Raw genomic sequence first — 17,192 nt, 5'->3', positions numbered from 1 at the left:
TGTTCAACTATGGATACATTTGGCAGCAGTGACTTATCTTAATTGGCTGTTATTTATTTAGTCTTTGCCAAGAGGAGGTTTTTCTCTACAGAGTTGGGTCCATGTTTTGAGTGAACAATGCATGTGGTCTGGTGATTTCTGCTTGTTTCACCATTATATGCCAAAGATTAAATATTTTTTGTGGAGATTTTCTTTTTTTTTAAACATTATTTGCTGTGTTTTACCACGAAAGTTGAGCCACTGAAGCCATTGACAGTTTAACTGCTTCACTCCGTTTAAATATGTAGCGCGTGTGTCACGCTCTTACCTGCTGTCTTCATCGGAGCCTTCATTGGAGTCTCTGTGACGCTGGCTTCCTTGGACCTTCTCTGAAGTGCCTTCCCCTGAAGCGCCGTGAGCCACCCTGCTATGCGTCACTGTGCGTGCCGCCATGTTTGTTTTCAGACCTGTTTACACCTCAACGCCTCAAGTTCTCAGCTGTCTCTCTGTTATTTAGTCAGTGTAATGCAGCGGACGGCCAGACAAGCGACATTTACCCTTTTTGCGCTGTGATTAATCCAAGGTATTGTGCATTCCCTTCTTGATAATGCCGGAAATGGAAAATAGAAGGTTTTTATTTTCGTTTCGTCTCAGCGCATTCTTCATTGTAATGAAGATATTCTTCTCGGGGGCATGGATCGAGCTCCGGCGATTAAAAACATTATTGTTTGCACTCCTGTGTTGCACTTTTTCACGCATTTATCTGTGTTTACATTAAGGGGAAGTGCAGCACGTACATTTGTGATAATGCAGTGTTTAAATGTCTAAGAATTGCTCTTTTAAGGCGCAGGGCGGCAGAAAGTGTGCTTCGTTTTTTTTTCTTGTTTAGTATTGTGGTTTTCATCCTCACAAGCCACATATGCTGTGCACTATAATGTTCTGTTTCATTCATTTGCAGTGGGTTCTAGTCCCAGCTGTTTACTTTTAATGTTCTGCTTTGGGTCCCAGTCCCATTAGCTTACAGAGGGTTTTAGTCCCATCTGTCTATTTTTCAATGTCTTTGCTATGGGTTTCAGTCCCATTAGTTGGGTTTTATTCCCACCTGTGTTATTTTAATGTCTTTGCAATGGGTAACAGTCCCATTTACTTGCAGTGGGTTCTAGTCCCATCTGTTTCATTTAAATGTCTTTTGCCATGAGTCCCATTCCCTTTTGCTTAATGTGGGTTTTAGTCCCACCTGTTAAATTTGCTATGGGTTTTAGTCCCATTTGTTTATTTTCTAATTTTTTTTGTGATGGGTTTAAGTCCCATTTGCTCGCAGTGGGTTTTAGTCCTACGTGCGCAGTTTCTTTGTATTCGCGATGGGTCTCAGTCCCATTTGTTTGTAGTGGGTTTTAGTCCCATCTACTTAATTTATATGTTTTTGCTATGGGGTTCACATCCCATTTTACTGTAGTGGGTTTTAGTCCCACCTGGCACTATGTCAGTTGTCCACACAGACCTCGTTTATTTTGTTTTGTGCCCTGTTGGGTGTGCGTTTTTTCTTCTCCTTCAGAGGAGCTATGCTAGGGTTATAGTCCTATAGCATTATTGTGTTTTTATTCACATTTGCTTATTTACCTGTCACTTTTAAGAGTCTTGGTTTTAAAAGTTTTACATCCACATATTTAGCTTATGTTTTCTCTATTTATGTGCTTTTATGCTTTCTATGCTAAATATGTTCAGATTTGATGTATTTTTATTGCAACTTTTTGCACTGTTATCTCTTGCATTACGTTATTGTATTTTGCTTAGTGGTAATAGTGTTTTGATGAGGTTTCACCTCTACTTTTCCTCATCTTCTTGAAATGAAGGTTTCCTTTGTTCTTTCTCTTTTCTATTGCCTTCCTTTGTTTTCTTCTTTTTAAAGTTCTGTAAGAAGAGAGGATGGTTTATATGGTGTAAGAAGGGAGTATGGTTTATACGTTTTTTTTCCATTCTTCTTTCTTTGTTCTCTTTTTATGGATGTTTTCTCTTTGTTACTCCTTTTTCCGCTTTTCTTCAATTTGCTTGCTTTCATTTCCTCCTGTTCTCCGTTGCTGTTTTTGGCTTTTTGTTTTCTGTTTGAGAGGAGAGGATAATGTGGTATCTTGGTATTCTCTATGCTATCCGTCTCTGCCTCTATTGGAATGTTCATGTGATGCACCTATCAGAATGTTGGTGTTCTACATGAGAGTTTACAGTTGGCTGGGCTGAGCACCATGTTGGATGCTCCTGGTGGGGTCTCTCTATACATCTTGGAATAAAGCATCTATAAACTACATCATCTCTTGTGGACAATTCATCATTACAAACACCTGTAACCCCAGCAAGAGAGGTTGCTTTAAAAAGAGGTTTGTAGCAGGTGCACTAGCCATTCTCCAACCTCGAAATATCGATATTACTACAAATAGAAAACATAATCATGTGCACCTAGTGGTGGCAGCTGCCCCAACTCTCTTCGAACAGGAAAAGGACAAACGCAGTTCAAACGGGGCTAGAGTTGGGTTCTCCGTTACTAACCATCTCCAAACAGGTGCCCGAGACAGCGCGTGGACGCGGGGATCCTGCACCCTGTGCAGCAGCAAAGGTGAATGAAGGAAGGTGGAACACGAGTGCAGAGAAGACGATGCTACGCCGCGCACGCAGGGCTCTCATCTCAAATCACAGTGACGTAACTACAGCGACCCAGGCTCTCGCACACTCCCTATTGGTGTAGCGTTGGGCCCTCAGCTGAGCTCAGGTGCACGTGGGGGGGTCCACCAGTGCTTCCAATGTTTAAGCGCGCACCACGCCCTTCTAGTTTAAGCGCCTCCCCCTCAGAGTTAAACAAGAATGTAATATGTCACAGGCTTTCGAAGAAGCTGCATCGTGACATGTTCCTCAAAACTGTCATGGACGTAGCGCAGCATCTGCTCCAGCTTTTTAAATGTTTTTATCGTACGTGGTAACTGACCTGTTTTTCCCGGGACAAACTCCACAATTTGGAGACTGTCCCACGTAATTCGGCAACCACATCATCAGCAGATGGAAGTGGGTGAGCCACAGGAATCAAGCATGGAGGAATACAAAATATCAAGTGTGGAGGGAAAGGGGAGGCGAGGCACAGGTACGCCATTTACAGGACGGAGGTGAATTAACCCTTTCGTTGCGGCGGCTATTCCGCCGCAGCGCCAACGGGGTGGGGCGGCCGCGCGGCGGCCGCATGCTGGTGACAGAACCGCTCCGTCACCAGCCGCGGTTGAGCTATGCTGGTGACGGAACGGTTCCGTCATGACCCGCCCCGCTCATTAGAACGGCCACGCAGGCGCGAAATCAGCGCCGCGCAGGCGCGGCGGCCGGGCCATGACGGAACCGCTCCGTCATCAGCACAGCCCAAACGTAGCTGATGACGGAGCGGTTCCGTCATCAGCAGGGGAGGGGTTAATGACTAAACAGTTACGCCACTTTAGAATGTACAGCACAATGTACAACACAGGCAGAAGAGATGTAAGAGATATACACAGAATGTACAGGGCAGGCAGAAACAACGCACACAGAATGTACGCCACAGGCAGAAGTAATGCAATCATTCCTTGAGCACGAGTACAGAAGTGCAAGAGTACCACACAACTTGCAAAGAATTGGTGCGAGCTTTCTCCACACTTGAAACAGGAGGAGCTGCACAAGCGGCAGCAATGCACGATTAACTCGCACACTTCTACAGCATGAGCAGGGCACTGGAACTGTGCAGTCTTGAAGGGTCCAATTATGCGGCTGGGTTGACTTAACGCAGAAAGAAAAGCAAAATTATGCAGCGTAATGCAGCACATTTTGTGTAGTATTATTTCATTACTTGGTCATTTTTACTAGTGAACACTCTTGGCAAAGTTTCACCTCATTTGTACCAGTTTAGCAGCACAGTCCGGCAACTGGAAGGAGGCCAGTCAACCTCTATGAAGGGCCTTCCCTGCACAGCAACATGTGTTGCTGCATTTATAGTAACTTGTGATCCGTTTGAACTAGAAACTTTTTTGTTAAAAATCTGTAAATTATGCAGCAGATGAATTATATGCCAAATCCATAATGATGTGGATAATGCAGCGGCCACGGAATCGCATAATTCCGCATAATTCCAGTGGTTCCGCTGTTGAGCAAGAGCTGCACAAGCGGCAGCAGTGCAATATGAACTGAAACCCCAGATTACAGATGCGACTGTCAGCAGATGTACTGAAGAAATCTGTGAGCACCCAGCAGTCACAGGTTCACATCAAAGCAGGGCTGACTCCGACTTTCATCCTTTCCACGCTTGAGAAAGAATTACCATTACGTTAGGTAATGACAGCACGTAACCTTGTAGTGCAAAGAAACTAATAGTTTGTAAAAAGTGCTTTGTAAATGGCACAATTTATTTTTAATAGTCATCTCCAGACAGAGGCTCCGGCCCCGCCTGAGCTTAGCGCCGACTCTACCCCGGCATGGGCGTACACAAACACACCCTGGCGACCAGGTTTCATCCTGGACCTATAAATAATACTCAGGCAGGCGAAACACTATTCCCATTCAGCTCTTCCCACCAGGCCTGCGCTAATGAGGCGCTGAGCTCTGTATTTCATACACGTACATTGCGGAATGCTGGAAGAAGGCCCACTTCGTAGCACGATGCTATAGCCCGCCGCTAGAGATATAAAGTGGTGTTCATCTGGGAGAGGTTTGGGGCATCCTCGAATGCAAATCTATGGTATAGCTGGCTCCTGACTCAGTGCAATCGCTGCAGATGAGACAGGTCATAAAGTATAACTACTCCTGGAGAGAGTGACATCACAAGGAAATGATGCGATCCAAACAGCTGTGTCATACCCAGCACTAGGTCTAAGGCTGCTGACTGGCTGCAGTAAAGGGCGCTCAGACTCGCCTCATCAATGTTAGTGCTGAGTCCATGCTTTGGGTGGGCTAAATGCAGACCCCAATCATGCAACAGGGGCGGCTCCTCGCGGTGTACGTGCAGCTCACTTGTTAGCTTTTCTAGGTTTCAATTAAAAACAAGTTTGAGAAACATGGGGTTTTAAAAACTGTTTATAAGGAAAACAGTGTTGCAATGCCAGATAAGCAAACGCGTCTGTAAGTACCGCAGCAGAGGAAATAATGCATTTGAGAACACCAGGCGTGCAAAGCCCATTGGGCTCAAAAGGCTTCCAAACCCCCCCCCCCCCCCCCGCCCCCCACCTCCTTCCGCTCCAGTATGTGAAAAATAAAAGACAACATTCATTATGAGCAACAAAAAAACTAGAAACATTTACAAACTTAAAAAGAGCCCAAGGGAAAGCATATACTTTTTCCAACCTCGGCTTCTGAATAAAAGAGAACGCCTACTAAAAAGGTAGAGTAATGTCAGTACGTTTGAGTGACGCACTTTGACATGCAATAAGTAAAAACATTTTAATACAGCACATTAAACATTAAAACGGGTAACCTGCAAGATGATTAAAAAAAAAAAAAAAAAAAAAAAAAAAAAAAAAAAAATAGTCCACCTTTAATAAAGTAGTCCGCCCGCTCACTGATGCTGCAGTGCAATGCCGGAGAGGCTAGTAACGTTAGAATTGGAACGGGCGTCAGAAGCAAAAAAAACAGCGGCAGGGAAAGCGTTCGCTTTCACTTCCGCTTGATTAAAAAAAAAAAAAAGAAAGAAGCCTGCGGCCTGCGAGTGATGCGCGCGCCACTGCGATCAATAGCACGTAATAGACACTGTTAGACCTGACATCCTTGGCGTGGTTTTTCCCCCATCTTTTTGCCTCTGACTCATGTATTTTTGATGCTGTGCTGGATTTCGTTTTTGCTCGTTTAGATGCTTTGGACCCTCTGCCACTGCTGATCAGTGTCAGAGGGTAAGTGCTCCCTCTGTAAATCGTCATATTGATTGGGTATACCTGATTGGCATATTTGTATCACCATGAAGTCCCTAGTAAAGTGCACTGTGTGTGCCAGGGCTGGTGATGACAGATGCTACTAGTGGGCCTGCAGCGCAGATTGCGCCACCCATATGAGTAGCCCTAAAATGATGTCTCCGGCCTGCCAGCGCAGGGCCTGTGTGCAGTCAGTGGACTGCCATGTCCGCCTGGCCAGTGTCCCCACTGGCTGGGCCTAACCCTTCCCTGTCTGTCTGTGCACACCAGTCACCCCTATGGAAGGCTCAAGGTACCCCCCTGGGCAGGGTGCAGTGCATGGATAAGGTAGAGCATGTACTAGTGCAGGTAACATGCTCTGGTAGTGAGCAGCAGCCATTTTGTGTGCTCACTGCTGTAAGGCTATCTTGCTCCATAGAGTAACATGGGGGAGGCTGGTCCCATTGGATCCCAGCCTATCTTCCCATAGGAACAAGATGGGACATAAGTGAAAGATATCCCTGAACTCAGAATTTAATAACACATCTTTTAGTAAAGGTTGTTTTTAAATTCTGTGTTTGAGAATGGCACTTTTAGAAAGTGGCTGTTCTCTTGTCTAAACCTTTCTGTGTGCCTGGGACTGTTTGTGGATTGACTGTCTGGGTTGAGGATGACAGGGTCTGCAGAGCCCCAGGGGGTTATCTGAGCCAGCCCCGTGGGTGAAAGGCAGCATCTGCTGCCAGGGAAGTGGGAGGAGATAGCACCTGATAGTGAAGGGCTGTGCCTGCCTAACCACAAAGCTGGCTCCACCTCCTGCTGGGCGACTGTCACCTCTGTCCCTGGGACAGGGAGGAAGAAGGAAACCAGAAACACCCCAGACCCCCCGAACTGGTTTGGACCGGGCTCAGGGCCCCTTTGCACAAAGACTTCAAAAGACTTCAAAGGACTTCAAAGCCTTTTTGGGGTATAAGAGAAAATACAGAAAATCAGATTCTACAATCAAGAGGAACCTCTGCCAGAAGAAGGACTGCTGAAGGAGCTGATGGAAGATTGCCTTGCTGTGTGCTTTAAGGGCTGACCTATCCTGCTATCCAACTGAAGGAGAGGAGAAGAAAGGGATTTTGCTGTGAGCTGTGACCCTACCTGCTTGAAACTGCTAAGACTTTGCTGTGTGCTGTGTCTGCAACCTAAATCTCCAAGGGCCTGAGAAGAGCTGGCTCCCTGTCTGCAACCCAGGAACATAAAGGTTGCCCAAAAGGACCACAAGATTCTGCTGCGCCCCCTGAAGCTGCTGTGCAGTGCAGAAATCGTGAAACACTGCGTGGGGCTGTGTAGCGCACTGGGTGCTCTCTAATCTGAGTGAGGGCGCCGCGCTGAACCAGCCTTCCGTGTGGCCGAGATCGACGTGTTCATCGACACGTAGGGAGAGAAGATCTGAAGCTTGTGGGCCTCTCCAGCATAAGGAGCGCTGAAAAATAATTGCTGGCCGTGTCACCGTCGCAGCCCGGGGTCAGTAACCCCCTTGGAAGTGCCCCGCATCTCTCCGGCGTTTGCGTGTTGAAGAACGAGCCCGCCGCGCTCTGATTGGGTGAGAGAGCCGAGCCCCCTCACCAGAGTCGCGACGGGATTGGTCCTTGCAGCGGAGCGTCATCCGCGAGGCCGCGCTGCCATTGGTTGGCGGCCTCGCGCTCAGAGGGGCTCGTCTGCAAGGCCACGACGGGATTGGCTGCCTCGACTGAAGCTGCCGAGGAGCCGAGAGATCACTGGGATCACCGCCGGGCCCGGGGAAGACTGACCTGACCTCGCCGAGGGATCTACGGAGTGTTCCAGCCCCCGGCCTGCCGTCTCTGCTCCCCGCTGCTCTCTGAAGGACCGAGAGCGGGCGGAGAGCGTCCTGAGACCGGCCGGGCTGGAGCGCGAGTAAGCGTTCACCCGCGAGGTGCGCCTAGGGGCCTGTAGCGATACCGATCACGGGGAAGGGAGTCCCCCTCCCCCCAGCTTCCGGGTAAGACGCGCTTGAAGCGCTTAGGGTCCCTGACGCCAGGGGCTCAGTGTGGCATATTTTCTAACGCTGGCATTGTTTGGACTGCTCATTTTGAGAGCGTTTTAATCACAAAATCATAGGCATATCTTTTTGCCGACTAAAGAGACTAGAGACATTTGTTTCAAGAACTTCCTGAAATTAAGAAACACCAATTAAGATTAAGTGCATCATTGCTATACTGAAGTGATTATCGTGCAACTGCTTTATTTACATTGCTGCAACCAGATAAAAGTTATATATATTTTTATAAAATATACTTACCTGTGTGGTCTCAGTTTGTGGTGGATTGGGGATTATTGTTGTGTTGAGTGCAAATATTATACACATTGCCTTGGGGATAAGCCTGCCTGCTCGCGCCAAGCTACCTAGAGGGAGAGCGGAGGTTATCTACTGTGTGTATTCCTTCACCCTGACTAGAAGCAAGGGTCCCTATTTGGTCTAAGGTACTTACCTCTGCCAACTAGAGACCCCCAGATCTAACAGACACCAATAGGCCATGGGTGGAGCAATGCGCCCACCTTTGGCCAATAGCGTGCAGTCTTTCATTAAAAGATGCACGCTAGGGCCAATGGGGTAGCTGAGAAGGAAACACACACGCTTGATCGTGTGCGATTCTTAGGTCAGCTCAGATTCTCCGTTTTTCCCTTACAAAATGTCTCGCGCTGCGCAAGCAGGGCACCGCTAGGCGCGAGTCCTAAAAAGAACAAGCTGTGACAGATCCTTCAGCTCGAAGGATCACCAGGGTCGGCGACTGATCCCCTTGTTCTTGGACAGGACGCAACTTGGTAAATGGAATACAGAGATTTGGCACACGAGAGGGCCACAAAACAGATGATGGCCACATTGAATCATTTATACAAGACTGGGGATAAGAAAGGTAGACTTCTGGCATGGCTAAGAAAATGGGAACAGGAAGCTCGTTGGGTGTACAATCTTCTCAAACAAGCAGGAAGTAGCTGCAACACCGATGCTCTAATTGTCGAAGAGTATGCCAGTTATTATGAGCAGTTCTACAGGGCCTGACTGCTCCATGACTAGGATACCATTGCGCAATACTTGGCCACGGTTCCCACTCCGCTGCTGGACGCAGATGCGATTGAGTCTCAGGAAGTAGATCTAACACTGAACGCAGGACAGCCATCAAAGCCAAACGGAGACTGAAGAAAACACTGGGGCACACCAGCATTCCAGCAGAGTTCTAGAAGTACTATGCTGGCCTACTAGGACTAGATCTGCTGAAACTGTTCCGGGAGGGTAGGGGAACTACCAAAATCCATCATACTACTCCCCACAGAAGGGAAACCCAGGGACCGGTGCAAATCTGATCACCAGATATCACTGCTTAATGTTGAGACAAAAATACTGGCCACTATTTTAGCCACACGAATCTTGAAGGTCATTACACCCCTAATACATTGAGGCCAGTCAGGATTTATGTACGGCAGATCAACACACCTCAACCCGAGACGCACACCTAACTGGCTGACTACAGTACAGGCCTGTTGGGCACTGTATGTTTTCTTCTCCCTGGACATTGAAAGAGGGGTTGGCGCTGTCCACAGCCCTTTCTTGAGCAGACACTACAGAAATGTGGCTTTGGTCCTCAATTTAGAAAGTGGGTGGTGGTGGTGCTGTACCGGAATCCTGTTGAGGTGGTTAGGGTGAATGGTAAGATATCCGCTGAATTCCCGATAGAAGAGGAACTCGGCAGGGAGGCCCCCTGTTACTGCTTTTGTTTACCCTCACTGTAGAATTTCACTCACGCATGGTGAGGTTACAACTCAAGTGGGAGGAGGGGTCCGAATCTCGGCAGCAGAGGAGACAGAGGAAAAAAATATTGTTATACAGCGACGAAATACTCCTATACATAACAGAGCTGTTCCACCACTGAAACTAGGCCAGATTGAGTCCCCAGATTCTCTACTAAACAAAGCACTGCAGTGGTTGAGCAATAACATGCATATATCTCCCTGGGGCAAAGAAAAGTTGTCAGAAGACTTGCTAACAGCGAGACGGGTAAAGTGGATAGGGACTAAACCCAAGAAGTTTCCAGGTGATTGTGTGGTTTTAAATTTCAAAGGTCCTGATGTATTACCTGATGTCCTGCGTAACATTTTTCCGCCACAACGCAGAACAGCGGAAATTATTCCACTTACGTTGGACTTCTTCTATAGTAGAAGAGGACTTGTAGCAAAACCAAGTATATTAAGAACTAAGTGGACAGTAGTGGGAAATAGAAGGGCTAGGGATGGCCCTCTCTGTGATTGGGGGTTAAATTTGGAAAATCGTTACTCTGCTCTATCCGACCTGAACGAATGCGACTGACTCGCAAGTTGTAAACCAGCCTCTCCTAAAAGGCAGTTGTCCCAAAAGAACTGAAGGGCAGTAAACTTGAACGAGTATATAACAGATAAGCAGATAACAGGTCTAAGGGAATCTCAAACTCCCGTTTCTGGAGATCTAAAGAAAGGCATAGAGGGCCTAAATAGAGCCAGAGAGGCGAAAGAGAGTAAAACAAAATTGACGGATGGAGAAATAGTAACTGTAGAACATGAAGTATTTGTAAATGAAGTTGAGAAGGGTCGGAAACTACATCAACAAGAGACATTATTACTGTCCCTTGTCTCCTGGAATATAGCAGGCATAGCAAACAAGATAAATACACCAGAATGAGTTGATTTCATTGATCAATATGACATTATTATGTTGCAAGAAACTTGGTCACTGATCCCAACCTTTCGACAGGGGTATTTGAACTTTTATATGCCCGCAACCAGAAATCGTTTGGGACGCCCCTCTGGAGGCTTGTTAATTTGGATACGCCAGACACTGAATTGTACAATAAAACAAAGATCTATACCATCTAATGACATTATAGCACTCAATATCAGTTGGGAAAATGGCCATCAACTCGTCCTGTTTAATGTTTATGCCAGGGGAGTGGGTGGTGGTAAATCCTTAGAGGTTGTAACAACCCTAGAACAGAACATTGAAATGTTATTACCAACACCTCACGTAATAGTGGGCGGGGATTTTAATGTCACCTTTGAACCCTTGGGTGAAGAGGATAGGATCTTGGCCGAGGAGGAGGATGCCAAATGGGGAATACCTCAACTGGAGGTGCCTGTTATTAAGAAATGGAGCACAGTGGCAATCCAGCTAAAGAGTCTCTGTTTAGCAAGAGGGTTGAGAGCAGTAAACGGGCGCTCACCCTCTGACTTAATAGGGAAAAATACATTTGATAATGGCCGAGCAGCTAGCAGAATTGATTACCTATTATTGGATGTAAGGGCTTGGAGTAAAATGGTAGATATGGTTGTGAAAGAGAAATTAGAAAGTGATCACAACCCCCTATGCCTGACCCTTCACTCCTATCAAGAAGTTATGGAGCACTCCAACAAAAATGAAATGGTGACGCAAGATGTAGCATGCTCAAACAATCATCGCCATCTAAAGTGGAGAATGCTATTAGAAGACGTATCTAAATTAGAGGTCCTTAAACAACTAGTAGTTGAAGAAGTAAATAATATCAAGTCCCACTGTGGGAAGTCTAACTTCAAAGACTACATGATGGAGGCCCATGAAAACCTCTTCTGTAAAATCCAAAGCTTCATTAAAACAGGAGTTCCCAATAAAATACAAAAAGATCAACATAGACAAGGATGGTATGACAAGAGCTGCAGGTTAGCACGACTCAACTTAAGTACGGAATTGAGAACAGGTAATGCCTTAGCAGTAAGGAGGGCCAGAAACCATTATAGACAGGCCCAAAAACAGGCCAGGAAACGCTGGGACGAGGAATGCTGGTATGAACTGAAGGAGGCCTGTGCTGCCAAGGATTCTAAGCGATTTTGGGCCACAGTAAAATGGGAGAAGGGAGGGATAGCTGCTCAGCCTCGGAACTATGTTGCTAAAAATAATTGGATAGAGTTTTTCCAACTACAGTATGCCCGAAATCCAGCTTACAACTCTGTCCATCCCCCTCCAACTGTCTTTTTCAAAAATCCAATATTTGATGAAAAGGATGTTAGTAAAGTATTGGATTGTGTAGCGGGGGGAAAAGCGCCGGGCATGGACGGAATCCCGGCTGATATATTTTTATCGGACCGGAATTCCTGGTGCAGCTACTTCAAAATGTTGTCTAATGCTGTGGCAATGGGAGGGGAAGTACCTGCTTCATGGAAGGGAGCTGAAATTATCCCCATATTTAAAAAAGGCGACAAAACACTGGCTAAAAACTACAGACCCATCAGTCTTATAGACACAGCCCAAAAACTGATGGGGCGCCTAGTCCAGAATAAACTGCAACAATGGATTGACGAAAAGAATATACTGTCACCCTATCAGGCAGGGTTTCGCCCCTTAACTAGTAGTGTAGACCAAGTTCTTTATTTTTTAACCATCTATTGGAGAAACGTCACACTAAAGAAGGGGACATTGTATGCCGTTTTTGTGGACTTAAAAGCAGCTTTCGACCTGGTTCCCAGAGAAAAACTGTGGCAGACCCTGGCTGATGCAGGCTTAAGCCAGGAACTCCTTACTCTTCTAGTTTGTCTCCACGAAAACAATTTTGCTAAAATCAGGTGGGGCAAGCAAGGAGAAGTAACAGATCCCTTTCCAGTAGAACGTGGGGTGAGGCAGGGGTGTGTCCTAGCACCAACATTATTTTCAATTTATATAAATGGAATTGTTGAATACCTACAGAAATCCCCAAGTGACGCCCCAATTATAGCAGGCTCCCACGTCCCCGTTTTGATGTTTGCGGACGACACGCTTTTACTTTCACGCACCCAGAGTGGTCTCCAAAAAGTGGTTGATGCCTTTGGCGAATTTTGTGATGGCAAAGGCCTTGAATTGAATACCACCAAAACCAAATTCATGTGTCTAAACCACCAGTCCACTTTCAAAGGTGTAATAAAATATAAAGGTACCCCCTTAGAGAAAGTGGACGCTTTTTCCTACTTAGGCATCATCCTGCAAGAAAACATGAAGTGGAAATCGCATATTAATACGACAGTATTAAAGTTTAGTCAGCTTGCAGGCGCAGTTGCCTTAAAACACCGAGCCTCGCTAACTAAGCCGGTAAATTGTGCACTTGAAATCTATAATATGAAAGTATTGGGTGCCTGTTTATATGGATCTGAACTGTGGGGGTTTTCAAATTTGGGAGAGCTGGGACGTGCAGAAAACAGATTTTTGCGAGGGCTTGTAATGGTCCCCCAAAGCACACCCATAACCCCTCTAAAATTGGACCTTGGCAGGAAAAATATTGAGGACATAGCTAGGCTACGGCCTCTTTTATACTGGAGACGTTTGATGGTGACCCCTGAATTAAGCCATTATGCTGCAGCCTTGACAGATGTTGTTAAGTTCGATCGTTTTCATTGTATTCCATGGCTAAAAGAACTACGGGGACTTCTTGTAAAGCTGAAATTGGAACATCTATGGGGTACTAATGATGTGGCTAGTTTTCCTTCGAAAGCAAAGCTGAAAGAACTATATTGGGAAATGGTGTATGTAACAATGTTTTGTAATGGATCCCAATCAAAACTGTCAATTCGTTTTTTGGACATAAAAATGTACCCGTCATGCGAACTATTTTGGGACGTAATCGAACGACCGAATGATAGGAAACTATACTTCCAATTCCGTATAGGAACATTACCAGTGAATGCTTTTAAGAAACACTGGTCTCCACTATGGGATGAACATTGTTACCATTGTAAGGATCAAATAGAGCACATTTCCCATTTGTTGTTCTGTTGCCCACTGTATACTAGCCCTAGGCGCAAATGGCTAAAGCCAGTGTGCCTAAACATGGGCACCCGTAGTCAATCGGTAGCCCTCAGGATACTAGAATCCGATTGTTCCACACCGTTTGTGGTCGCTGTAGCAAAATTCCTTGCATGGGCAATCCGTACTCGTTCGCTAATGTTAAATACAACAAAATGAATCATGCTTATTACTATTATACCATTCCGTCACATGAATTGTCATTTTAAAAATAATAATTTTTATGAATTGTGAAAAACCTTTTGTATTTTAACATGTATAGTATTCGACTGTCAATGGTTAATATGTGTTTTAGAAAGTATTTTTATCTGTAGTATTTATTGTATTAGGGTTAGGAGAATGCTTTTATGACAAATGTCGAATAAAGCTTTGAAACTTGATAACAGAGCTGTTGACTACTATTTCGGTGCTCTTTCAGATACTAGAGGAATATGAGACCCACTCGGGATATAGGATTGGGACAAATCAGTGCTCTAAACTCTCCAGGTTTGTGACAACCATTGCCACTACCATGAGGGATGTGTGTAGCTAAGGATGGCTTTAAATACCTGGGGATTTTTGTAACATTGCAAAAGGAGCTCTGCTCCAGCCCTGACTTTGGAAGGGTGCGGTCAAACTTTCTGGCCGATGTTGGAAGATGGAGACTTCCTCTTTTCTTGATGAGGCGGTCCGCCCTCTTCAAAATGATCACCCTCCCCAAACTATATGTGCTCGAAAACACATATCCATTTTCCCAGACAGTGTTCATTAAGATTAAGGGGGACCTGAGGACTCTGCTACAGGATGGGGACACCCTAGAGCAGTGTTCTCCAATGTCGATCCAGGTGGGGCCGGATCCATGCCAGATTTTTAAGATAACTACATTAATCTAAATGTGGATATGCTAAAACTCTGGCATTGATCCAGCCCTCCAAGACAGATATTGGAGAATCCTGCCCTAGAGTATCTCTCAGAACACTACAGCATACCCAATAATGATGGGCTTGCACTCCCGGATATTGAGGGGTACTATTAGGCAGCCCACATGATAAACAATAATAACTGGATCTTTGCTCCCCAGCATCACCCGACATTTAGGCTTCAGCACGTTTTGTTGGAGAAGAGGTCACAGCTACACTACTTTTACGGAGGAAAGGAATCACAAAGACTGCCACTGGCAACAGAGGTTGCCTTGGTGGCTTGGGGCAAGGTCACAAAGACACTCGGATGGGCACACAAGATCACCAGGAAAACGCCCCTTTGGAAGGAGACATGGCTGCAAGAGGTGGCAAAGGTACGGCGATTTGGGGCGTGGAACTATAGGCATCTCTACTGTAGGAGATATCCTCAAGAATGGAGATATAATGCTCTTCTCCTTGGTTCAACGGAAATACTACTTACAACCGACTCAATTCCTAAAGTATTTGCAACTGTGCCATACTTGTGGGTTGAGGGGCAGGAGGGGACAGAACATACATACAGAACCATCAAAATATGCCAGATACCCTATGCCAGCTCAGAGAGATGGAGGCGGGATGTGGGCGGTTTTGAAGACAGACTGCGAGGCAGCATTGATGCACCCATGAGAGGTTGCCATTAAATCAAGGCTTACACTTGATACAAATCAAATTACTCCATCGGGTCTACTTTGACCACCACAGGATGCACAACATTGAGCTGGCATCCACACCAAACTGTTTTCAATGTGTTGAGGACGTAGGGCCCCTATATACAGGCTCACTGGAGAGTGACAGTCCACAAACACTCAGATATACTGGAGGTTTCATTCCCGCTTGACCCAAGGTACGTTTTGTTGGGGATCCTGAATGATGTTGATGTCCCGCACTTCAAGCTCCTCTGTAGCACTTTTGGTCTACTGGTGGCCAAAAGAGATGTGGCGAAGTGTTGGGGAGTGCCACAGGTACCTTCCGTACACAAATGGAGATGAAGGACAGACCTCTATAAGGCAGCAGAGAAGGTGACCTACCGCAGTAGAAGCAGTCACGTAATCTTTACCAGAACTAGGGGTGGTGGATAACTTACTACGGCCTTGGTTCTGCAGAAGGTAGTCCTGGTACAACCCCTGGCCTTACTGCCAGCTAGACACAAACTGTTTAAGGGGTGGGTGTATTGCAATGCCTTATATGTACTATTCTATACCTACCACATGTCTGGGTGTCTTACGACTTGCACTGTACTAACTAATGTGATACTGTGTACTTTCTATACAAATCTGTGGGAAATGGCACAAGTTGTGCATGACTGTATTCCCTTCTTTGTTTTATGCACACAAAAAAAACATTTTTTTTAAATTAAATACGCTGCAAGTTAAGCAGACCCTGAAAGCGAAGTGAGATATAGGGAGGAAGACAGTACCGTCTTGTCCAAGAGGTGCTTCTCCATACCAGAAGTAAGAAATACGATTTGAATACTTTCAGAAGTCAAACCATGAAAAACACTATCCATAATGTTGAAAGCGGTGCCTTCAAGCACTAAGCTCCATCTACGAATATTCCTACATGATACCCCCTACACTAGAGCACAAGGCTCAAAAGACAGATTAGACAGCAGCAGAAACAACCAGGGAGCCAATAAATGGCAAAGTTGCATAATGTTTTCTGTAGTTAAGTATCCGTGATATGATACAGCTGGAGGACAAGCAAGCGTCTAGGTAAAAACAACCCCTATGGGCTGGTAACAGAACAAAAGGACAGTCACCAAAATGGCTAAGAGGCATTCATTACACAAGCCGAAATGTGAAACCTTCCAGAAACCACATTAAGTGCTCAATGTGGCCATTGTTTCATAATTGAAATCAATGGGGTTTATACAGAAATCACAGCCCTCGTGCTCCCACTCACTTTTGTGAAAACAAATAAAAACGTTGCTGCTTACCTTTTCCTGGACAATGGCAACATATGGAAGTATCATCAAAACATTTCTCTGCCTGCAGAGTAATTCTTGGAGTATTACAATTTCAGCAACAAGTGTTTTCCCACCACTGGTGGGCAGAGAATAGATCAAGTTTTTTCGTTGCTGCAGGGATTCTAATGTTAAACAACTATGCTGCCAATCTGAAAATAAGAATACAAAGACCATCATTGACAAACCAATATCTCTTTGTTCAATCACACAACATAAAGTATTTTGAATTCAAACTGCTCACCAGTAATTCAAGCAAGCTGTGAGGAACAGCAGCTAATTCCCCAAGTCGTCCAACTACCAATGAACATGTTGCCACCACCCCCGAAGGGGATGCAAGGTGCAGGCTACCACCCATCTCCTTCTCAGTATTACCCATTAACTCTTAGAAGTGCACTGTCTTAATTCCCTTCCAAACAAGAAGGGTCTTAGTGTGAACCACTAGATTAAAAGTATATTCCTGGATGAACAGCAGTTCATCAGCAGCTCAATATTGCATTCATTTTCGATATAGCGAAGTATAAATGTCTAACCAAACTTAAAACAAATGTATACCCCATGTGTAGACTTTAAAAGAAAATCTAGTTAAGAACAAA

General features: G+C 45.5%; 1 protein-coding gene across 1 annotated transcript in view; it reads right to left on the bottom strand.

The window, feature by feature from the left end:
• The window catches only part of HELQ (helicase, POLQ like), a 606,359-nt gene that overhangs the window by 570,198 nt on the left and 18,969 nt on the right, over positions 1-17,192 (bottom strand). The window contains exon 3 of the mRNA XM_086961870.1: positions 16,570-16,748. Within this exon, the coding sequence (XP_086817996.1) occupies positions 16,570-16,748 (179 nt within the window). The remainder of the gene's footprint in view (positions 1-16,569; positions 16,749-17,192) is intronic.

The sequence above is a fragment of the Lissotriton vulgaris genome, chromosome 3_1 (genome assembly GCF_964263255.1).
Source record: "Lissotriton vulgaris chromosome 3_1, aLisVul1.2, whole genome shotgun sequence".
NCBI classification, from domain to species: Eukaryota; Metazoa; Chordata; class Amphibia; order Caudata; family Salamandridae; genus Lissotriton; species Lissotriton vulgaris.
Note: the sequence above shows the minus strand (reverse complement) of the source record. Positions and strands in the feature narration are given on the sequence as shown.